Source organism: Sminthopsis crassicaudata, chromosome 5, assembly GCF_048593235.1.
Source record: "Sminthopsis crassicaudata isolate SCR6 chromosome 5, ASM4859323v1, whole genome shotgun sequence".
NCBI lineage: Eukaryota > Metazoa > Chordata > Mammalia > Dasyuromorphia > Dasyuridae > Sminthopsis > Sminthopsis crassicaudata.
Genome location: NC_133621.1, coordinates 67,600,176 through 67,625,201, shown reverse-complemented (window position 1 = coordinate 67,625,201; position 25,026 = coordinate 67,600,176). Strand labels below are relative to the sequence as shown.

The following is a 25,026-nucleotide window of genomic DNA, read 5'->3' as shown; positions in this document are numbered from 1 at the left end:
GAGAAACTGTAGGATTTGGATTTGTTCAGTCATTTTTCAGTCATGATGAACTCTTCCTGACCCTATTTATTAGTAGTTTTCTTGGCAAAGATACTGGAATAGTTTACCATTTACTGCTCCAGCTCATTTTACAGATCAGGAAACTGAGATACCTAAGGTTTAGGCACTTGCCCAAAACCACATACCTAGTTAGTATCTGAGGCCAGATGAAAATTCAGGAAGATGTCTTTCTACTTCCAGGTCTGGCATTATATGTACCTAGTCATCTAGGTGCACTAGGCTTTGGATAGGTAGAGGGAAAGATGGAGAATATCTATGGGGAGGGTAACCTAAGCTCATAGGCTCTTGTAGGGGGCTAAGGAGGATCCTGGTGTGGCTAATGCTTAAACTGAACTAACTACCTTTCTTCTCCAATTCCCCATCCCCTTCCAAATTTCCCTTTTACTGCATCGTCTACTGCAATAGCCAATTTAGGTGGCTTGGTGGATAGAATTCCAGGAGTAGAAGACTTGGAGACCAGTTTAGAGGCATGAAATGGGGAGAACAACAAGTCGGGTACTGAAATGCCCCAGATTTGGATTCAGAAGGGCTTTTTGATTTTGGACAAGTCTCTTAATTTCACTTATAAAAATGGGGATAATTGGATAATATACTATATTGCCAACAATAAAGCATTCTACAAATATTATTTGAACAACAAAGAGTGAATTGGAGAGGAAGGTGTGAATTCTAGAGAAAAGTCAAAGGAAGGAAGAATGGGAGGTTAAGATATAGATTGTCATTAATTTGTGAATGGTATTTTAAAAGTTGGCCTATAAATTAATTGGAACGCAAAACCCATTTTCCCTTAGGAATATTTTTTCCATAGGACATTGTAAATGGTGATTAGGTTCTCAGACCAACTTATCAAAAACGTGTTTAACTCCATAGTATGCCTGAAGCATTACACTATTTAAATCATACATAGCTATCCTTTGTAATATTGTTTTCTTTGTAAAAATGGATTCTGAGTTGTAACTAATTACTTCAAAGATAGAGGGAAGGAGACAGGAAAGGAAGGGGTGGTTCATGTTCTCCAGGATACCAATAACTACTTTCTACATCAGCCTAAGAAAATATAACTCAGAGGACAAAACCCCCCTTGGAAAGCAAAAACCTCAGATAAAGATGTACCCTAAGCTTTGTTACATTTCATTCTCAAGTTGGGTATTAAAAATTAGGGATGGGGAAGAAGGAAGAATTAAAGACCACCCCAAAGTTTTTAATGTAAGAGCCTGAAGAAATAGCATTATTTCTTGGTTGGATGATTGGCTGCTGTCTTTCATTCTCAAAGAAGACCATAATAATATCACTGTTAGAATAAGTTACAGTGCATCTGACTGTGGCCGATCAGACCAATGTGAGCTCTGAATGCTCCGACACAGGTCAGACACAGATAGTCCCTATGAATATTTGGAGTGGTTTGTCTAATTTTGTGCACCTTGCATTTCCTTTGGGCTAATTCTGCTTTGTCCATAAAGCACAGCATCTTCTGTGCTTTTCTGACCACCTTGTGAGCACTTACCCTGTGTGAATTCTCCACAAAACAATTTTTTTGGCAAGCATACATTTGGCATCCAAACAATGTAGCCAGCCCAATGGAGTTATGCTTTCTTCAGTAGAGTTATCTCTAATAAAAACTGAGAAATTCTGTAGGGAATCATGGGGAGGAGGTACAAGGAAAGTGGATAACCCTTAAACTTCTTCCACTAGCAACCCCTTTTCACCTGATAAATTTTTATATAACCCCAGGTATACAGGTATATAAAATAACAGATAATTAATCATAACTTTCTGACCCTCACATTTAGTTACGAGATCCATATGAGGTTGTAAATCAATTTTTAAAAAAAACTTTGCTTAAAGGCATAGTTTTGAAAACACTTTTCTCACCACAACATGAGGTTTTCAATAAATGTAATCATTTTTATTTTTAAAAAGAGATTGCCTAGCTATTTATCTGAGGTGGATTTAAATCGAGCTTCCTTTCTTTCAAGTAAACACAATCTCAATTCACAGAATTTCAGTGAATGAACAAATGTAGCTTGGTTAAACAAACATGGCATATAAATATTAGAGAATGTGACTACACTGTAATTAACCTGAAATATGAAGGATATAGAGAAGCATGAGAAGATTTATATGAAAGAGGGAAGCAGAACTAGGAAAACAATATACACAATGACTACAAGGATGTAAATGACAAGGACAAAAACCAAAACTAAACATTCTGATTACAATGACTAAACCTGGCCTGGAAAAAAAGGGACCAGAAAAGACGCTTCTCTCTTCTTACAGACCTAGAAGACTATGGATATGGAATAATGTTTCTGTTGTCGGACTCAGAGGATGTGTTAGTTTTGTTGTACTGTTTTTCTCTTTAAAAAAACAAAAACAAAAACAAACCTTTTTAAATAGGGATGGGTCTCTGACCAGGGGAGAGAAAAGGATATATTTAGAAGGTGATAAAAAAGAAGAAATATTTTTGATGGTGAGTAGCTTCCTTAGGAAACCATTAGGGACCTTTTTTTTTTTTTTTTCTTCTTTTTAATTCCACCTGTGATGTGACTTCATCAGTGTATTGAGCTCCTGGTGAGTAACATCCTCTATTAGTGCAGATCAGGGCCTTCTGGGTAATTTAAGAGTCTCAGAATGTTGCTTAGGACACTGGGCACGTGAAATGACTTTGTATAGGTATGGGAGGCAGGATTTCAACCAAGGTTTTTCTGACCTCAAGTTCAGCTGTCCACTATACCACTGTGTCATAGTCATGTTTTATTAGTTTAGTGGAAAACTTTTCTTTTTTTTTTTTAAACAGATTTTATTTTATGGCTTTAGCCTACTTGTAGAAGTATTCTATGATTTATTCTTTCACAGAGTGGCCTAGACAATGTCAATAAAACCTGGATTTAAATCTTGGTTCTGATGTTTTTTTTGTTTTTTTGTTTTTTTTTTACTAGCTATGCAAGGGTAAATTACTCTTGGGGAGAGGGTTTGGGAGAGGAAACAACTTTACTTCTGTTTTGTCTTTTTTCATCCCTAACCTGGGCCTTTTCTGACACTTTCTTTTAGTGCTGGAACATAAAACTACAAAACTTCTGATTCTTTCTTTGCTCTAGAAATCCCAACCTGAAGGGATTTCTAGAGCAAAGAATTAGAAGTTTTCCTCTTCCTACCCAGAAAGAAAACATTTCTTTTTTCACAGTCTTTGAGTTAAACTATATATATATATATATATATATATATATATATATATATATATATATATATATATATATATATATATATATATATATATATATGTAAGTGATGTTAACAGAAAGTAACCTCTAAATAAAAAGTGACATGGCTGGGTCAACTGCCAGAAAGAAAAGAATTTGACTCCTACATAGATAATTCTTATAACCTGCTGCCCTCTTCATTAATAACAATCATAATAACTCACTATTTATGTAGTGCTTTAAGATTTGCTCTGGATCACTCCTACCATTATACATGTTGCTGAATAAAGATGGAGAAAAGCTATTGTCCACTACAAATCTGCTACATATCCTCAATTGGGCCCTCACTGCTGCCAGGCAATCCTATTATACCCTCTTACCAACTCACTTTCACAGCAACTCTTCCAAATTCTTTTTCTCCTCAAACCCCTGAGTTCTCCCTTCCCCCATCTCAGATGAGAACTTTGCCTCACAATTTATAGAAAAAATTGAGGCTATTTCCCATGAACTCTCATTTCCCCCCTCTTCGTCATCTTCTATCATTGTTGTCTTCTTCCATTATTTTCTCCATTGCTTCTGCCTCACATGAAGTGGCCTTTCTTCTTAAGCCTTCTTAAGGCTAAAGTCATCTTCTTCGATCCCCTTTCTGACACTTATTTTCAATCTCTTCTTTCTACTGGCTCATTCCCTACTGATTACAAACTACAAAAACTCTCAGTTGTCCTCTTCATCCCTGCCATCAGCCTATAAATTTTCTTCTCTTAGGGGTAAATTTGAAAAGGCTAGCTACAATCTGTGCCTCCACTTTCCTGGCTCTTTTCTTAACTCCTCACAGTCTGGATTCTCACATTATGCCACTAAAACTACTCTCTCCAAAATCACCAATCCTCTCTTAGTGGCCAAATCTTAGAGGCCTTTTCTCTATCCACTTGCAGACTACTGAAAGGCTGTTGGAGATGTGATTTTGGAGGTCAGCAGAGAAGTTGGAACAGAATAGGTAGATCTGAGAGTCATCACCTCAGAAGTGGCAATTAAATCCATGGAAGCTGATGAGATCACCAACTAAAGTTGTATAGAGGAAGAAAAAGACCCAGGACAGGAGAACCCCGAGGGACACTTAGAGGTAGAAAGCATGATCTGGAGGAGCATCCAACAAAGGAAATAGAGAATGAGGAGAACCGGGAGAGAGTGGTGCTTCAAAAATCCTAGAGAGAAGTGAGAGTATCAAAGTATCTGATAGCTTTTACAGGCCACAGAGGCAAATTATTTGTTGCCTTTCCCATTATACTTCAAGCTCCTTAAGGACAGATTGTCTTTTGCCTTTCCCCCCTCCCCCCAGATTCCTAGGTTTAACATAGTGCTTACTATGATAAATAGTAGGTGCTTAATGAATGTTTATTGATTGATATTTGTTTTCATTTGATTTGATCTTCATAAGATCAGTGAGAGGAAGGGACTATTATGTTCCCCAATCTACAGATAAGGCAACTGAGGCTTGAAAGAAGTTCAGTGACTTGCCCAAGATCACAGTTAACAAGTGTCAAATTGAGAATTTGAACTTAGGTCTTCTTGAGTACAAGTTTATTAACTGCCCCACCTATTTTACATATTCTTGAATAAAAAGTATTATTGATAAAAGAAAAATCAAATTTAAAAAGTTCAGTTGTTATAAAAAGGAATTACTGGTAAATAAAAACCAACTTTTAAAAATTCATTGTCATAAAAATATTGGTTAAAAAAATCAAATTTAAAAAGTTTAGTTATCATAAAAAGGCATTATTAGTTTAAAAAAATTTAAGTTAATTTGTCATAAAAAGGTATCATTGGTAAAAAATAAAAATTATATTTAAAACTTCAGTTGCCAAAAAAAATGTATTCTTGGTCAAAAGAAAAACAAATAAAAATCAAAGTTTAAAAATTCAGTTGTCATGAAAAGGTATTATTTGTAAAAAAAAAAAAATTACATTTAAAAATTCAGTTGTCACAAAAATGTATTCTTGGTCAAAAGAAAAATAAGAATCAAATTTTAAAATTCAGCTGTCATTAAAAAGGTATTATTGTGAAAAAAGAAAAGTAAAATAAAATTACGAAGTTCAGCTGAATCATAATAAGGAGAGTATTACTGATTAAAAAAAAGGTTCAGCTGAGTCTCGCATGCCAGGGACGCACACGAGCCCTACCCCAAGCCCGGCAGGAAGAGAAGTGTCTAGGAGTTGTCCAGGGCGAGGGGGAGGGAGCAGAGACGAGGAGGGAGCCTCTTCACGCCTGCGTACCAGCACCACCTCGCTCCCTCCCTCGCTTCCCGGGCTCACCGCCGCCCAGTGTGTGGCGGCTGCGCACTGGGTACAGGCCGAGTAGGGGCGGGCGAGCAGTCCCAGAGGCGGACGGGTGGGCAAGCAGGGCACAGCAGAGTTGATCTGGGCCGAGCCGAGCCCAGCTGAGCTTTGTTGTCCTAGGCCCAGGGTGGAGACCACGCTCCCAACTTCGCGGGACTCGCCTTCTTCCCAGCCGCCTCCTCTGTCAGGGGCGGGGACGTTGCCGGACACGCCGGACGCTTTGCCGGTCGCCGCCGCCATGGCCGCCATATTGAATCGGAAGTGAGGCGGGAGGGGGCCGAGGCGGCTGCCGGCGCCGGCGCCGGAGGTTGGAGTCGCTCTTCCCGGCCGCCCCCGCCCCAGGGGAGCCCAGCCCGGCCCGCGCGCGGCGAAGAGCGAAGCAGCCCGGGCGGCGGAGCGCGGCCCCGCTGTCGCGAGCGGGCAGGCTGAGCGGCGGGGAGGGGCTCCGGGCCCAGGGCCCCGGCCGCGAGGAAGATGGCGGACCCGGCCGAATGCAACATCAAGGTGATGTGCCGCTTCAGGCCCCTCAACGAGGCCGAGATGGCCCGGGGCGACAAGTACGTGGCCAAGTTCCAAGGCGAAGACACCGTCATCGTCGCGGTGAGTGTCTTCCCCCCTTTCCCCCCCTCCCCCCCCCGGCGCGGGGCAAGGGGCTGCTGCTTCCTCCCCCCCGGCTCTTCCCACCCACGCCCTTTCCGCCCGGACCCCGGGGTCCTGCCCCCTCCCGCATTCCCCTGCGCCCCCACTTCTAGGAGCTTGGAGTTACACGCACAGTCCCAGCTACTTGTTGGTCTCCATTGGAAACTGTGCTGTCACTTTTCTTGCGGGTTCTGGGGCGAGGGGGAGGGATCGAGGTCTGCCCCTCCGCTCCGATCCTTTATTTTGGTTTGTCCTACGAATGCAAAATTGTTAGCTATTCGGCCATAATAGAATGGGGCAGCTCTCAGAATAGGCTGTCGGATAATTTTAGACGAAAAAAACCGCAAACTGACCTGAAAGGCTTAGGTCCCTCTCCCCACCCCCCACCCCCATCTTTTTGCTCTTTGTCAAAAGAAAACTTACCCGATTTAAAATTTTCAATTCAAAAAGTACTGTTGTTGTATTTTGACCCAAAGGAAACTGTTCTCCAGAAGAGATCGATCAGATAACTAGACTTTCTTTTCATTTGATTTAGATACATACCTGGAAATGTAGCCAAGCTGTCCCATGCAGCCCAGGCCTGCCACAAAGGAAATTACAAAGTTACTTGGTGAGGGAAGTGAGCAGGGAGCGATGTTACAGTTTCTATCTGCATAAGGATGCTAGTAGTGACTAAGCTTTCCCTTTGACATCGCAGTTGGGCTAGAATAGTGTACTGCGTTCAGTATTGAGGAACTTTCAGTATGCTTTCCCATATATGTGATGATCCTAATGTGCTAATAAGTAAGGAAATGCCTACATTGAACTGGTAAAGACTTAATTCTTGCTTTCCTGTTGAAATCAGGATAGTCTGCAATGCTAGTTAAGTATATCATACTTTAACTTATTGTAATTTCAGTCACTGACAGAATTGTAGCTATTGCCATTCCATATTCACTAATATATTTAGGGCAGTTTAACTTGGAAGGAAAGTCAGAGTAATTTATAACGTTTAGAATATTGGAGAGGTTTTAAAACCTTGAAATACATAGTAAAGTGTTATAGTTTTCTTCTTTTCTCCCCATTTGTTTTTCCCAAATTCAACTTCAGAAAATGAATGACAGCTCTTAAAATGGTAGCTTTTCAGTTGGTCTGAGTCTTTAGCAAACAAGTTGACTAACTGCCAACAGATGGTATGTTGAAGGACTTGATGTCAGTCCGATTCTTAGTTGATCAAAAGCTTTTGCTGCAAGTTCAAAGAATGATTAAGTGTTTAAACTTAATGCAGGAAAAATCATCTTTCCGTAAAGGACATTAATAGGCTATATTAGATGCTCAGTTTTATTCTTTTTCCTTCTAAACTTATCCTTCACATGTCGTTTTCCAATATTATTAATATTTATCCTAAAATTTGGTGGCTATAATAAAGTTAGATTGGATATTTTGTTTACAATAGAATATTGGACACAGTATGTGAAGAAAAACTTGGAAGAAACTATTGAATAATTGTCCCTAATAAGCATAGATGCATTTTACTTTTACTTCAAAATATCCTTGCTATAAAATAATGGGACAGGTGATTGAATGGGGAGTCAGTGGGAAAGAATTGGGAAGGTCTGACATTCAGACAAAAGTAAAAAATAATTTAATCTTGGTTGAAAAAAATGCAGCACAGGGGTTTGCAGAAATGCAAGTAAACTTTGAGATTTAATTACAAGGGCTAAGAACTGTCATGTTTCTTATCAGTGCATTATATCAGTTCTTGATTTAAAATGGCTTTTATTTTCCTCAAGACCAGAGCTTTATATTTTTGGTGAATTTTAGTAAGTAGATTATTTCTTTTTTTAAGTAGGTAATTGAATATGTTTTTGTTTTTGTACTAAAAGCTTCTCTAATTGTAAGTATTAATTTTCCATAATTTTTTTTTTTTTGAGTTACATGTCTTAAACATGTCTCTGTTAAACTCAACTAAAGAAACATTTATTAGCCAAAGGTATAGGGGATACAAAGACAAAAAAAAAAAATGAAATAGCTCTTGTCCTTTTAAGGAGTTACATTCTTCTAGGAAGATTGAAATATTAGATCACTTAAAAAAAAAAAAAAGAAATCGAGCATTCTGAATGTTGCTGTGGAAATTAATATAAGAAGCATTCATTTTCTTTTACTCCATACGTAAATGCTTTTCTATACTGTTCATAGATATAACTTATCTGCACACAAATCAATGTAATTATTTATAATCGGTTGGTCTCTGTATTGGCCTTGTCTATTTCCTGATTCATCATTCCTACAGCAGATGTAATACATATAATGGATGATAGATAAGTTTGCAAAATGAATTTTATTAAAACATTTTTTCAGCTAGCATAAACTTTAATACATTGCCCTTTGAGTTTAGAAAAATAAATGATTACAGTTTAGAAAGTTAATATATTTGATTTTTGCATTTATGTTTGAAAAATAAGAATTGATCCCACATACAGATAATTTGTTTAATCACAGAAAGTAAAGTTGCTTAAACATCATTAAGAAAAATAATTCCTACCTGTTTGGGCACCATTAAAGTAGAGGAGCATGCTCATTTGCATCACTTTTAGTGCTTTTGCTGTATAGGAGAAACTAGGCATGTAGACATAAAGTAAGTTCCCTTAAAACAACAGAAAAATGAATAAGAAAAAATATTTCCTACCTGTTGTTTTAATGGTTAGGTGGAGCATGCTGGTTTGCATCACTTTTCTAAGCAGCATTCCTTTTATGGTGAATGACTTCACAGAGTAGAGTCTGCCAGAACCAAGTATAGGCAGTTATAGCTCTTAAAATGAGAGGTGGATAAAACTGATTAGGTCATTTTGGCCATTCCCTTGCTTGAGGAGAACACAGTTGCTTCAATTTGAAATGCTTGATTTGGTTTTTGGTGCTTCTGGCTAGCCTTCTGCCTTGAAAAATATAGAGGAATACCATCCAGACATACTTGTTTATTTGTTTTGGTTTTGTTTTTTAACAGGAAGCAAAAAAAAAAAAAAAAAAAAGTTGGTTTCTCTTGAAACATCAAGTAAATAGATATAGAGTTGTGGTAGTTAATAAATAATTGTTTTTTTTAATTTAACAGAACATTGATCTAAGTGAGGAAAACCTAATATAGTAGATTACCATGTTATCTGAACAGATGATCTCTATTTAAAATTCCAAGGGAAGGCTGATCACTCACCAGGATTATGTGCTTGACTTTGTTAATTACTAAATTTGCCTTTCAGTTTAGAATCATCATTTTTTGAGAAATGTAGGATATAAACATGGTCCAGGTAAATGACCCATTTCCTTTTTTTTTTTTTTTTTTTCCCCTTGATTCCCAGTCATGTGAATTCATCTTGTGACTGAGTGTGTGTATACAGGAAATCTGAAACTGAGTATGTCTGAAGATAGGTAAATGGGAAAGTTCCATAATATATGTTCTAAAGACATGTTTTTAGTTAAGAACCAACTTCTAGAGTATGTATATGTCAGAAGTTTGAGTTTTCTTTTGTTCACATTTCAATTGGAAAGCTGTTCAAGAAGTTTCTTTGGCCTCTTATTGCCTTTAGGATAAAATACAAAATCTGGTATTAAAGCCCTTCACAAATATGACTCCAGTTACCTTTTAAAAATTATTTCATATTTCTTTCTCATACTCTGTTGTGTTCCACTTTGACAAATCTTCACCTCAAGGCTAACCTACCTCCTTTTCTGACACTATTTCTTGAGTGTAGATAATTCATGGAAGTATGCTCAATCTATTTGTACCTAGAATAATATGACTACCAGAGAAATTTTCAATAGAATACAATTTAAATTTTTTTTTAATCTTTAAAATGAGAAGTGGTTAAACTACTGAATTAGACAAATTTTAAATTTCCATTTACTCTACATATTTAGCCAGGTCTTGTTATTTCTACCTTCATGTCTCTCCTCTATGTTCCCTTTTCTTTCCTAACACAACTATAAAAGCTTTTGGCTCTTCAAGCCTGGAGAACTATAATAAACTACTTTTAGCATTAACCTTTTCTCCTCATTCCAGTCCATCTTCCTTCTGTGCCCTTTCCCTTTCCCATTCCCCTGTTCCCCCCCCCCAAAAAAAAAAAAACTCAGCAGGTGACTTCCTATCACCTCCATCCTTTTCCCAATCTTCTCTCACTCCTCCCACTGGTAGCATTCTTCTTCTGAGATTATCTTCTATTTATATTGTATATCTTGTGTATATCTATTTATTTTGTGTGTATATACATCTTTTTGCTATTGTCTTCATTAAGATGTGAACTCCACTGGATAAGAACTATTTTGACATTTCATTGAATACCCAGTCTTTATTTTTAGCATAGTATGGAACATAGCTAATTGTTTAATAGGTTTTTGTTGACTAATACCCCAGACATGATCAGTAATTGTAAAACATTTTAAATTACTTTCTAACTATCATTTATGTAAAGCCATTAATACCCCAAACAGGAAACTCAAATTCTCAAATCTTTCTACTGTTGCAGATGACCTCCAATCCATGCCTTTTTTCCCTTTCCTAAGACACCTGTTTTCTCCATCTTTTTGAAATGTTGTTTAGAATTAGTACAGTACTTGTAGTAGTATGTCACAAAATAGTTTAAACTTTAGAAGTTAAAATAATTAAAAAGAGAAAGAAAAGAGTACTTTTGAACAACTAGAACTTTCTGACCTATCATGGTTTCAGAGTAAAAGTTGTCTCTTCTTCCTAGTTTGAATTGTGGAATATATGCTTAAGTTTTTAGTTGTCACTTCTGGGTCTATTTTTTTGTTTGTTTGTTTTGTTTTTTTAATCTGAAATGTGCTTGCTAATAAAGAAATCACAAATGAAGGAACCAAGTTTTGTATGAGCTGATACAGGTCTAAGCACTTGTTCAGGCTTCCAAGAATGAGTTTAAATAAAACCCTGACTCCTGACTTTGTAATTTCTACTACTGAACCAGATTATTAAAACAACTAACTTTTTTTTTTTTTTATTGGGGTTATTAAACACTTAGAATCAAATGGAGAATCCTTGAGTGATAAAGTCTTCAAACCTCTATTTAAGAATATTTGATTCTAAGTATATCAGGACCCTAGATTTGTTTTGTTTTGTTTTGTTTTAAAGATCTCCATTCTCCCCTTACCTTATATCTATATTTCTTTGGCTTGTTTCTTAACTGAAATATTTAAGTTAAATATTAAATTAAATATCTATTTTATATCTCACAGATTGACCAGGTTAATCTTCCTGAAGAAATGCTACATTTGGGGCAGCTAGGTAGTGCAGTGACTAGAGCATACTAACTCTATGGAGCTAGTCATAGCTCCATATGGAATCAGAAGTACCTGAGTTCAAATGTGGCCTCATACACTTAACACTTACTAGCTAGTATGATCCTAGCCAAATCACTTAACCCCAATTGCCTTGCCAAAGAAACAACAACAAAAACAAAAAACTATTAATAACACTTGTAAAAAATTTTTTTTAGAAATAGTTCTATAAAGTATTTAATGGTAAATTACCTTTAGGTTAAAATCCAAACTTCTTATACTGGCACTTAAGGCAGTCTGGCTCTAATTTGCCTTTTCAAAGCCTTTCCTTATTATTCTCCCTTTTTTTTTTTTTTTTTTTTTTTAATTTTCTTCTATTTTTTCAATTTTAATTTCTAAATAAAAAGACAAAAAAAGAACATTTCCAATTATACAGCATAACATAAACATAGGATTCAATATAAAACCCTAAATTTCCATTTCACATTGTATTAACTTTTTTGAAAAACTATATACTACTAGACATCATTTCCAAAGCTACACCACTTTTCTGTGCTTCTAAGTTTTCTTTTGTTCTCTGCTTGGCCCTACTTTATGTTCTGAACAATCAGGACTACTTATATTATCTGCCCAAAATATGCCAAACTTTCTGAAACCTTTGTCACTCATGGTCCTGCTTATTGAAATCCTACTCATCTTTTAAAGCCCAGTTTGAATTTCAGCCTTAGATCTCTGATCTTATGATTCAGATGAGTTACCTTCTCCAGTAATGCTTTCACCAAAGCCAGAAGTACTTTTGCCTCCCTGGGTACTTTTGTAACAGTTAAGTTTGTATCACTAATATAGCACTTAAGGCTTTGTACTGTAACTATTGAATGCATTTAAAAATTCCTAGGAGAGTCTGATCTCTTTAAAGACAGAGACCTTACTTTTTTTTTTTTTCTTTTTTTTTTTTTAATGGGTCTACTTCACAGTGCCCTGTATATACTAGGCTTTGTATGAATAGTATAAATATAATTATAATGTAAAATAAATTATTTTAGTTTCTTATAGAAAGCTTGTTTTTAACCTTCAAGGTTCATTATGGCTATAAGATTTATATTTATTTTTTTTCTTACAAAATAAGAAAAAAAAAAGGAAAAAGAAGAAAAAGAATAATGTAGTTTTTAAGCTTTTTTGGAACTAAGAAATTAACTTTTTGTTCTTTTTATAATTGCAATATAATTAAAGAATGAAAGTACAGCATTTTCTTTGGATTTTTGAATACCAGTACTATGAATCTATTTTTTCAAAAGAAATGTTTTAGTCTTTACTTTGGAAGAGTTGAACAATAAAGAACAATATAATTGGCTGTTTCTGTTAGGATTTTTTTGAGAGGGTTTTTTTCCTGCAGATTTTTTTTAAATCATCAAAACAGTTCATTGTCCTTTGTTCTACAGAATTAGCCATAATAAATTTTTATTGAAATTTTAAATAAGCTCTATTAAGGGAAGTTTTAGAAGACTCGATTAAAACTGAGTAAATGTCTTCCTGATGAAGTGAAATTTTAAAAGGTGTTAAAATATCTTGGGAAGCTTTTACTTACAGAATAATATTCCTTGTTCCTCATACAATTCCAAAATGATCCATAATAAAATAAATTTGGGGACTATGTTGCCATCAAGTTTGGTCTGTCTTAATTACCTTATCCTTGTATCAGTCAATGAATGAACATTTATTAAGTACCTATTAAATGCTATATACTGTGCTAAGTGCTTTTTCTGTTGATTAATTGTGATTTTGGCTAAGTTGGAACTATTAGCCAAATTGCAGTTGTCTTGCCGAATGACTACTTATCATTTCCTTCTAGAATATATATATATATCTGGCAGAATAGAGATGAGTTCAAGTGAAATTTACTTCTTTTCCATTCTCTACATATATTATATGCTTTTATATATTCTTCATCTTAAGAGGCTAGAAGGAATTTTTGAATTCTTTAATTTTCATTTATTCATATTGTATCTGCCTTTCTTAGTATGTTATCAAGAATTACCTTTTAAATAGCTTAGATTGGACTATTAAATACTTTTAAAAATATTAATATTGTAATTCCTTGCATTTGTAGCACTTTACTGTTTACAAAATACTTCAAACAACCCAGTAAATATAAATACATTAACAATCCAAGCAATATAATTGACTATTTCTTGAGGGTTTTTAGGAATACAAGTCTTACACTTATTTGTCTATTCCGTTTAGTAAGCACTTTATAAGTATTTGTTGTTTTGATTTTTAAGAAGAAAAAAATGTTTGCAGAATTTTTCAAATTCAGATGGTACCCATTGGTTAATACATTGTTGATATTTTCTTTGTAGCCAGAGAGGTGACATTCAGGATATTTTGTGTTCCTTTATTTGGGAAGAACAATTGCCAAGGTGGTTTTTTTAGGTAGCTGGAGACACTTAAAGCAGACAGGTTTAAAATTAACTATTTCTTTCAGAACTAAGAAAGTGAGAGCTATTTTAATTCCCTTTCCCTTAACAAAGGCTGAGATAAATTTTAAAATGTTGTGTCATGGGTGTATGTGAGTTAGAGGTGTGCATTAATAATACTCTCCTAATTACATAGCCCTTTAAGATTTACCTTAAAATAAAAAGCTCAGAACCCTGTGAAGTAAATAGTACAAATATTATAAAGATACTGAGATTTGTAGAAGTAAAGAGACTTGCATGATCATCCTTTTGGTTAATATCAAGGATCAGATTTTATCCAGATCTTTATTTATTACCAGATAAGACTAATTCTAGTCTATAATCTTATTTTTTGTTTCTGCTCTCTCACTCCATATAAATATAGACTTCAGTTGTGGGTCACTATTATTTAGTCTTGTGGTCATTGAGAGCAGGTATTATGTTTTATTCTTTCTTGTTATCTCCTACAAAGGCCAATCATAGTACACTTTCAATAATACTTGTTGAATGAATGATTGTCCAATATTTTTAGTTGATAACAAGAATTATATTATTGTATTCCTTGTTAAACAGACCAAGCGGGGTTGAAAAGGCTTACTGCAAATATCCTTGTCTCCTAGCTTCTGATGATTTCATTATTATTATTATTATTATTATTATTATTAGTGGCATTTTTGTACCATCATTGCCTTGGTTTGTGACCCTAAATAATTCTCTAGATATATTGGAAGGTAGCATGGCATGTGGAAGGACCTTAGGGAACATCTCTTTCAATGCTTCCAATTTACAGGTAAGGAAACTGAAGTGTAAAGGCTTATAAATTTGGAACAAAAAGCAATTGTAGAGAGTCCAGCCTTATTTCACAGCTAAGAAGATGTGTCCCTCCTCTGAAGAGTTAAGGTGACTTCTTTCTTAGAGCATAAAGTATAGAACTAGTGATTTTCATGATCATTCACTAAATGATCTCATAACTCTTAGCTTGAATTCCTCAGCCTCAGGGGCAGCTGCCTCAAGAGCATACTTGAATTTGGAATCAGGATGTAGGTTCACATTACCCGGTTTATTAACTCTGTGACTTTGACCAATTCACTTACCTTCTCTGTTCCCTTCTCCAAATTAATCAATTTCTCTGATTCTTTAAGCTAAGGATATGGCAATGTCTACTGAATTAATATATCAACTTGAAAATTCTTTTGGAGAAAACCGAAAAAACCTTTTGCTTATTATATGAAAATGAACTTTCTCATTTGAATGTAAAATGAACTTAATTTGCTAAGTAGTTTATAATTCCTTCTGTATCAATTTTTATCTTTAGATATTATAATAATAGCATAATAATAGTATCTAATCACTTGCCTTCAAAAATAACTAAGCCATTTATCCTGTTTTTAATGATTTCCAGAATCAAGTTAATGTTTATTCCCTGCTTTTCAAAGGAGTTGAAGACATGAGTGAGGACTAGGGAAACTGACAGAAAATTGCACGTAGGTGAAATATAAATAAGTACTACTTGGTTTTATCTCCATTATGATTTGGGCTTATCCCCAGGGATAATGGTAAGAGTTCAACAATTATAAAGCATTTTATGGTTTCATAATGATAGCAAGCATTTATATAGTGCTCTAAGATTTTCAACAGTTTAAAATGCACTTTTCTCACAACTCTTTGGTGTGAAGTATTCTAATTTTTATGAGGAAACTGAGACTCAAAGGTGACTCATCTACACTCACACAGATGTCAGTCAGGACTGTCCTGATCCTTGCTCTTCTGGATTTAAGTGCATTGCCTGTTTCACTAATCCTTGCTGCCCTGGAGATACATACAGGTTCAGATGACAGTGTTCCAAAATAATACAATTTAATTCACTTTTGAAGACAGGAGACCTATGTTCACCAAGTACCTAAAGAATAAAATTGAAGATTATTAGATCCTTTGGATTATTTTATATTTGTCCTGAAATAGATTCTCATCTCCAAGTTGGTTCTGGAGCTCCTTTAACTTCTTAGAAGTCTTACAGCTTAGAAATGATCTAAGTAAACATAGAAATTCATAAGGAGGGAGCAAGAAGATGAGGATCATGTGCATATTTCTTTTGATTTTTTTTTTCTTTCCTGCCATATTTATGATGAGTTGGTATTATATAAATTCTGAAGAGACAAACATTGAAAGTGTATAGAATAGAATATTGAAAGATAGTAATAGTTGAGCATGGGTCATATTAGTGCATATTTCATCATTAATAATTATTCTATATGCTATAGGATAAATTCTGTATTCTATTAGAGCTGCCAAGGCTAACATAAGTATTTATTGCCCTTGGCAGATATACTCTCTTATAAGAAGTTGCTTCATGAATCATTCTCTCTCATATTCAGTTTCTCCTTATCTGCTAGCTTCTATGCTACCTACAAGCATAATCAGATCTTCTCTTTCTAAAAAATTCCTTTGACCCTGTTTCTGTCCCCTCAAGCTATAGTCATAGAAATCCCTGCTTATAGTGCCAAACTGCCAAGCCTCTACGGTTGCTCCTTTTGGCTCTTTACATCTGGCTTCCACTTTGTTCTCTCCAAGGTACTATGATCTTTCAAGCTGCTAAATCTACTGGCCTTTTTTTGTATCCTCACCCTCTGCAACTTAGGATATAAGGAACAGTTATTTTTATATATTCTATTAACCTTTGACGTGTGTGCACATTTCTCTCCCTTCCTTTCCCTTCTCCTCTCTGATTACTCTTAAATACTTATCTGTGTTTTCATTATTCTCTTGGATTCTGATTCTGATTCTGGATTCTGACTGATTACTCTTCAATCTCCATTGCTGGATCATCATCCATGTCCTATAAGTGTTTCACACCTATCACCCTGTAAGTGTTTCACAATTTCAAGAACTTTGAAATTCCTATCTGACCACAAACTCCTGTCCTTCTGTATTTGCTTGTCCTGTATTCCTACTAAAGCTATTCTTTATCTTCATTGTGACTTCTAGTCTCTTTCTCAATGGTCTCTCAGGTATTATCAAAACGAAAATAAACTGAGGGCAAAGTTTTGAACATGTTCAATTTATTGATTATAATAAAAAGAGTTTTTGTTTATCACCATGCAGCTCTCCAGTGACTATTAAGACATTTCCCAGATATCTCCAATAAAAGTATTTAAAATGCAATTCATTATCTTGTGCCCAAAACCTACTGTGCTTACAGACTTCCTTTTTTTTTTTTTTTTTTTTTTTTTTTCTGTTGTAGGTTCCATCATTCTTCTAGTCACTTTGGTTATCAGCATCAGAGTCAGTTATCAAGTCTTGATTCTACCTCCATATATCACACCTGTCCCCTTCTCTTTTCACTTAAACACTAGCCTAATTCTGGCCCTCTCCTGGACTAGATAATAGCCTCCCAATTGGTCTTCCTGCCTTAGGCTTCTTCCCTTTTCACCCACCAAAGTTATTTTCCAGAATTAGGTCTGAACATGACATGTCTCATCATGATGATGATGATGAGTCTAATGGCTCCTTATTGCCTTCCAGATCAAATATAATCTCTTCTATTTTTTTAAAGGTATTCATAAGCAGTCAATATTTTTTTATATCATCATACATGATTTCCTTTCCTGCACTTTCTAATCTATCAAAACTGACTTTATATCACTTCTTCACACATGGTCGTCCATTTCCAACTCTATTTTTTTGCATTCCCTTGCCTGTATTTTGAATATCTTTGTCTACTGTTTATTCTTCCTTATGCTGCCTCATTAGAAGATACAACTCAATATAGACCACAACATAACATTTCCACTCTTTCTGTTATTGTTTGCTTGCATTTTTGTTTTTTCTTCTCAGGTTATTTTTATCTTTCTAAATCCGATCTTCCTTGTGCAACAAGATAACTGTATAAATATGTATACATATATGTATTTAACATATTCTTTAACATATTTAACATGTATGGATTACCTGCCATCGGGGGTAAGGGGTGGAGGGAAGGAGGGGAAAAGTTGAAACGGTAGTTTTTGCAAGGGTTAATGCTGAAAAATTACCCATGCATATGTTTTGTGTATAAAAAGCTATAATAAAAATAATTTAAAAAAAGAAAATACAACTCAAGCTCTATTTTCTGCCTGAAACCTTTCCAGATTCTCTCTCAAGTATCCTCTTTCTATCTTAATTTTGCTGTATTTAAATTATATTTATTTTGCATTTATTCTGTATGTGTTTACATGCATTTTGTCTCCCTAGATAAACAGTAAAACTCCTTTATTTTGTATTTGTATTAGCAGCCCCTAGAATAGTGCAAAGCATGTAGTAGATATTAATAAATGCTTATTAGGAATTTGGGTTTGCAAGGGAAGGAAGAGTGACCAGGAGATAACTGGAGAAGGCATCTGAATGATTTTAGATGAGGAATAGAAGAGAAAAGGGAATTCTCTACTTATGACCTCAGAGTTGGGGGAGGGGTAGTTTGTTTTTTCCAGTGAAATAGGGATACTCTTCTCAGTCAGAAGGGTAGGGGGGTGAAAAACTGTGGGAGAAAAGTTGAAACGGTAGTTTTTGCAAGGGTTAATGCTGAAAAATTACCCATGCATATGTTTTGTGTATAAAAAGCTAAATAAAAATAATTTAAAAAAAGAAAATACAACTCAAGCTCTGTAAAATGAAATAATGGGATGAAGTGGCTTCTACCACCTCTTTCAGTCCTAAAAATTTGATGCTATTAGCCTTCTTTTAAAACTTTTGAATATTTGAAAAGAATAACAAAAATAGGACATTATCATATAGAGTCATTGATGTAGACTTGGGAGGGACCTCAGGAGCATCTCATCTATTCTCTAATTTTTCAGATGAAGAAACTGAGACCCAGGGATAGTCAATGATTTACCCAAGATTTGTGGGTAGTCAGTATTAGAAGGTAGTGTCTGAATCCAGAATCAGGGTTTTTTTTCATTGTACTAGACTTCAGGATGCCTTAAGACCAAAGAAAACTTTATTCTAGAAATTCTACATAACCTGTAGTCCTGAACTTGCAATTAAATTTGGTATCCAGAGAGCATTTTCCTTAAAGGAGAAGGACATGGAGAAAGGACTTTACCAATTTACACTACCTGGCACATAGTAGACTCCATATAAATATGAACTAGTAGTAATAGTGGTAGTAGTTGTAGGATATGCAACTCCTTAGGAAGAAACCCTTATCTATACCTTTTCTTCAGTTTATAATCTTAACAGAATTTCCTGGGACACTGACAAGTTGTATTTTGCCCAGGATCACAAATTAAATATCAGAGGGGAGAATTGAAAAATTCTATCTGATATAGAATATTAGATATGTAGAATATCTGTCAGCCCTATATTACATTGAACTATCACAGAAACAGCCAGGTGATTTGAATGTATGGGCTGAGGATATTGTATGTATAGTCTCTTATTTAAATAACATTTATTCAGTCCTTGTACAAAAATTCAAATGGTGGCTAAATTTTTTTTGTTTTTGATAAATATTCTATATTGCTATAAAAATAAACTTTATTTAAAGAAATATATTCAGAAACTATCCATCTTATCTTTTGCTTAAAGGAGAAAATAAAAGCTAAAGAAAAAGCATAAAACAGCTTTAGTCCAGTGCACTTACAAAAAAACAAAAAAAAAAAAAAAACAAAACTAAAGTATTTTGGCCTACTTTGGCTACTTACTCAAGATGAACTTGTATAGCTGAAATCTGGTGTTTACTAGTGGTAATCTGTATCCACATTATGGCACTGGTGTTTCAGAGCTAGAGAAAACAATGGCTGAATTGTATGAAGTCGAAGTTTTGGGGAATGCTCAACAGATAAAAAGTAAGATAAATGTGTCGTTTCTTAATGATTTGCTTAAGTTAAACTAGTTTTCATTTCTTGAATAGTTGTAGAAAGTATGCAGAATAAATGATACATGCTATGTGTGTAGCAATAACTATATATAGTATAATATAAATAAGCATAACAAGTATAAGAGTATCAGGCATAAAAATGCACATATTAAAACATAAACTAAATCTCATGCATTTCCATATAATGCATTTTAAATTCAACAAACATTAATGAAGCTACCATATGTGAGGTGGTGTCAGAGGCACTAGAGCAGAGGACATAGCCTCTGCTGGTGGAATAGTTTATGGACTTAAGAGGGTGAACAAAGATACAACATGCACAAAAAAGTACACAGAAAAGAATGTAATGGAGGGGGAGAGGGGGGAGAGGAGGAAGAGGAGAGATTCAGACCAAATTCTTTTAAGAAAATGTACAAAAGTGGGGGAAATTTTCTTTACTGCTGTGAGGCCCAGACCTGGCTTATCCATATATCTGCCCCATGCCCTATTATACTAGACTATGCTCCAAATTCTCAATAAATGTTTCTTGGAAGTGTTAGGAAATGACTTTCAGGCTAAATTGTTTGGAAGAGATAACTGAGCAGATCCCTGAAAGAGGAGAACTATTTCAACAAGTGAGCATGAGAAGGAAGGCAGTGTATTCTAATCATGAGAGGTGACCTATATTATTGAGTACTTAGAGGTAAATTTGGAATCTAGGACCAATAGAGTCTACTTTGTGTGGGAAAGGTGTGAATAAATATAGGAAAAATAGGTTTCTTGTCAACTTATACTTTGCCTTAAATTCTAAGCTAAATATTTTATATAATTAATTTTACTAATTTAAATAATATAGTATTTTGTACTCTAGATAATAGGGTACCACTGGATATTTTGGAATAAGGGAGTGACATAGCCAGATGTGTGCATTAAGAATGTTCTTTTGGCAGCTTCATAAAGAATGGAGTGGAGAGGGAAAAGACTCAAGGTGAGGTATCCAGATAGGATGCTACTGTAGTAATCCAGGTAGGAGATCAAAGTTCTTAACTTGAGTGGTATTGGAAGGAGGGGGGGTGAGGGGATGAGAGTGGGAAGTAGGTGGGTGTGGATATATATAGAGTAGAAGAAAGAGGGACATTGAAGATGATGAGTATCTGATGGGATATGAATGATAAAAAAGAGGAAAAATTCAAAGGTTACTGAAATTTTGTGGTCTCAGTGACTGGGAGGGACAGAAGGAAAATGAGTTCAATTTTAGAAATAAAAAAGTTGTGTTGCCACAAGTTTTTAAAAACCAAAGAACTCTGAGAATGTGTGGGAGAATAGCCTAGGCTGGGAAGGCAGGTAAAGGGGCACAGCTGGACTCAACGGTGTAACAGGCCCTACTTTTTAGAGTCTACTCTAACATAGCACCCTTCATGTAGTAGGAACTTTAAATAAGAGCTCAATTGAAGGGATGGGATTACTTATTTAGATGCAGTCCTAGACACATCTAAGCTTTTGCTTAGGTAGTAGATGCCAAAGAAAGCATGATCAGTATGTATTTGAGGACCCATGGTGATCATGATGTGGATCAGTGGTGTCAAAAGTAAAATAAAAACAGATTCTTGCAGGTAGTATTCCATAAATCAACATTATTATGTGGCATTGTATTTTTATTTAGTTGAACATTTCCCAGTTACATTTTAATCTGATTTGGGCTGCTCAAAAGTTTTACTGGGGGAGTAGATGACCTCAGTAAGTATTTTGCTTATATGTTTTTGGTGGGTTTTCTGGTTAATTTAATTTTCTTTCTTTTTTTTCCCCTTCAGTCCAAGCCTTATGCATTTGATCGTGTATTCCAGTCAAGCACCACACAGGAGCAAGTATATAATGACTGTGCAAAGAAGATAGTGAAAGGTAAATAAATATATTTCATCCATTTCTAAAAATATTGGGTTTTTTGTTGAAGCTTTATCCTGGGATTCTTCTCACCTCCCATTCTTGATAATATTTTTGAAGATTCTTCTAAATTAATAATTGTGGGGGGAAATTTTTGTATTTTTAATACAAAATGATGATAGTGATTATCTTTAGTAAGAAAGAAATTTGTACAATGTCCATCACTTCAAAAATCAGGTTATGATTATAAACACATGTTATAGGCTTAACGTTCACATCACAAGAGAGTTTTTAAGGTAATAAATTAGAATTAAAGCAACAGAGCAGAAGAAACAAAATTACTAGGCAGATATCCAGCAGTTTAAAGAAAATGACAATTCTTTGTCACTGCATGCTTCTTCCACTCCATCATTATTTTCTTTCCAAAGACCCCTTCTAGCAATAAGCAGGAAAGGTAGAAAGGAATTCAGCCACAAATTTGATCCCAGTGCATATATTTCAAGTCATAAATTTGTTAATATAAACCCAATTTAAGAGATTTTTTTGGGTAGCGAGAGAGAAGAAAAGCAGGTTTCCTCTTATTTTTTATTCCAGATTCACAGAATCTTAGAATTGAAAAGAGCATTAGACATTATGTAGCTTAAACTTCTGTAGGACTTCCTTTTCTTCCAATCCTAATAAATTGAATGGCTGTTCAGCCCTTGCCCAATTATGTTGGGTGGTTTGGGCTTACTTCTTTTAAAATTAATTACTTTGTTAAGACTGCACTAATCATTAGAAAGCTGAATTTTACATTGAATTGACACCTCAGACTTTCCTAACAAATTTATTTTATTCCCATAAATACAGTTTTAAAAAATAAATGCCTCATTTCAAATTGAATGGCTTCAATTCCACCATTCTTCTTCTGCTGTTATTTCTAGGTTTCCCTACATTTAGATTTACTGGTACCATTATTTCTCATAATTACTTTGTAATTAATGCTGCTGGTTCTTTGCTTTAGCAAGGTTAGTGGCTACCTAATACACACTTGATTCATTGAGCTTTGCAATCACCTAAAAACCCCAGATCTTTTTCTGGTGAATTTCTATCAAGTAGGATCTTCCAATCTTATACTTAAGCACTCATGCAAATTGAATTTTTAACGTAAGTTCAAGAATTTAACTCATTTTGTTGACTTAAGCCAATATATACTAACTTTTAAAGCTTATTTTAAATATCAGTTCTTATTAGTTAGTTCTCTAAGTTTTTCATCAGATTTCTAATAAAATACTCTACACTTAGTAGATGCTTAATAAATGCTTTCTAATTGATTCATGAGTATGCAGAATGACTTCATATAAGTGATTTTTAGAAAAAATATTAGGAAAAGAGCTTTGTCAGAACCCTCTGGAAATCTTCCTTTTTATAAACTCAATACGTTAGCCAATATCTGGGTACAATTGTACAATAAATTGCAAATCTGACCAACAGTACAATCACATAAGCCATTTCATGAAGAACTTAGTCAGGGGATCATAGGTTTTGATTAGGAAAAGTGTTCCTTAGGTCAAACCTTATTTTACATATCAGAAACAGGCCAGGCCGAGGTGATAAATGACTTGCCTAGGGTCACATAGCTAGTACTTGTCTCAGGGAGATTTTGAACCCAGCTCTTCCTGATTATACCTGATTACCTGAAGTTTCTGGGATATCTAGTTTATTATATTTATTATAAAGAGTCAGTTTAATTTAATGCCATTAATTTTCTTGTAAATCAATTTTGGCTCATGGTTCTCATCCCATTGTTTCTTAAGGACTCATACATTATGTGGTTAGTAATACTCCATTCTCTGTCATTCATATATATATCATAAATAGAAATATTTAGCTATACTTTTTGAAAGTTGCCATTTGCTCCTTTTTAAAATTAAGACATTGTTACATATTCAGTCTTTAAACTATTACTGGGAGGAACTCTCAGATAAAATTTTCAAGTATTTTCAGCTGCTTGGTATTATTCCATAACTAAAAATGTATCTTCCTTGAGAATTGGTCCCATTACTTCTTGCTTTGATCACAAATTTTTTTAAATGGCTTTTTTGTCCTTAGCAATTGTCAGTCAATAAACATTTACTAAGTGGCTACTGTGGACCCAATCCTAGGACACAAAGACAGCAGAAGACAATCTAACTTCTCTAATTTAAGGGAGCTCATGATCTGATGGGGGGAGAAAATACACAAAAAAAGAGAGGTAAGGGGAGAAGACAGAGGGAGCGATTAAGTTCTGTAGCTGGATGGGAAATGAAGAGGTTGCTGCCCCGCCTCTCTTGGTGTTTACCCATCCACCCTATCCAGTCAAAAGAAGGAAGAGGTCCCAAGGGCAGGGGGTATTAGGGAGGCTTGAGTTTCAGAGTTAAGGTGGTCTTTTCATTAAGCTGAGTTTCTGGAAACAAGTCCAGGAGAGCAGCCAGGTGGGAAATGATTGTTGTGAACTAAGCACAGCCTTTTTATGTGTAAAAAATATAAATACTATTATATGCCTGTTAATTCAGCACTGATTTGAGAGAACAGTAAAATAATAGATGCGAAATCACCATAAAAAACTGCAAAGTACTCAACTGATGTAATAACATTCCTTTTACATGCCTTTTTACTGCCCTCGATTTTCTTGCCTCTCCTTCCATATTTTGCACATGTACAGCTAGGTGATGCAGAGGATAAAGTGCCAGTTAGGAAGAGTCATCATCCTGAGTTCAGATCTGGCCTAACTCTGATCCTGGGCTATGTGACCCTGGGCAAGTCACTTAATCCTGTTTGCCTCAGTTTCCTCATCTGTAAAATGATCTGGAGAAGAAATGCCAAACTGCTCCAGTATGTCTGTCAATAAAACCCCAAAATAGGGTCACAAAGAGTGGGACACAGCTGAAAAACAACAGAACATCAACACATAACACAGATTCCGTTATAGCAACACTGGTTTCTTTTAAGTTCATTTTTTCATTAAGGGAAATAAAAAGATGCCTTCCTGGAGTTAATAAGCTTTCTGGTAGACTATAACATACACACATACATACACACACACACATACACACACACATACACACACACACACACACACACACACACAACTATGCAACATTATATCATAACCATGCAGTAACTAGGATGAACTATAACATAATAACATGAGAGGAATGTAGTCCAAGATAGCAAGAAGGACATATTTCCAAGTACTGGGATCAGTAATGGCTTTATAGGAGAATTGGACCTTGAATTTTAAAAGGCCTGTGTAATGGTAAGGGATTTCCAGATACGTTGAGTAATATGAAGAAAAACAACAATGTTAGGAAGGGCTTAATACTTATTTGGGATGGTAG

General features: G+C 35.0%; 1 protein-coding gene across 1 annotated transcript in view; it reads left to right on the top strand.

The window, feature by feature from the left end:
• Positions 1 to 5,939: 5,939 nt before the first annotated feature.
• The window catches only part of KIF5B (kinesin family member 5B), a 61,401-nt gene continuing 42,314 nt past the window's right edge, over positions 5,940 to 25,026 (top strand). The window contains exons 1-2 of the mRNA XM_074267065.1: positions 5,940 to 6,196; positions 21,598 to 21,685. Coding sequence (XP_074123166.1) covers positions 6,071 to 6,196; positions 21,598 to 21,685 — 214 coding nt within the window. The 5' untranslated portion in view covers positions 5,940 to 6,070. The remainder of the gene's footprint in view (positions 6,197 to 21,597; positions 21,686 to 25,026) is intronic.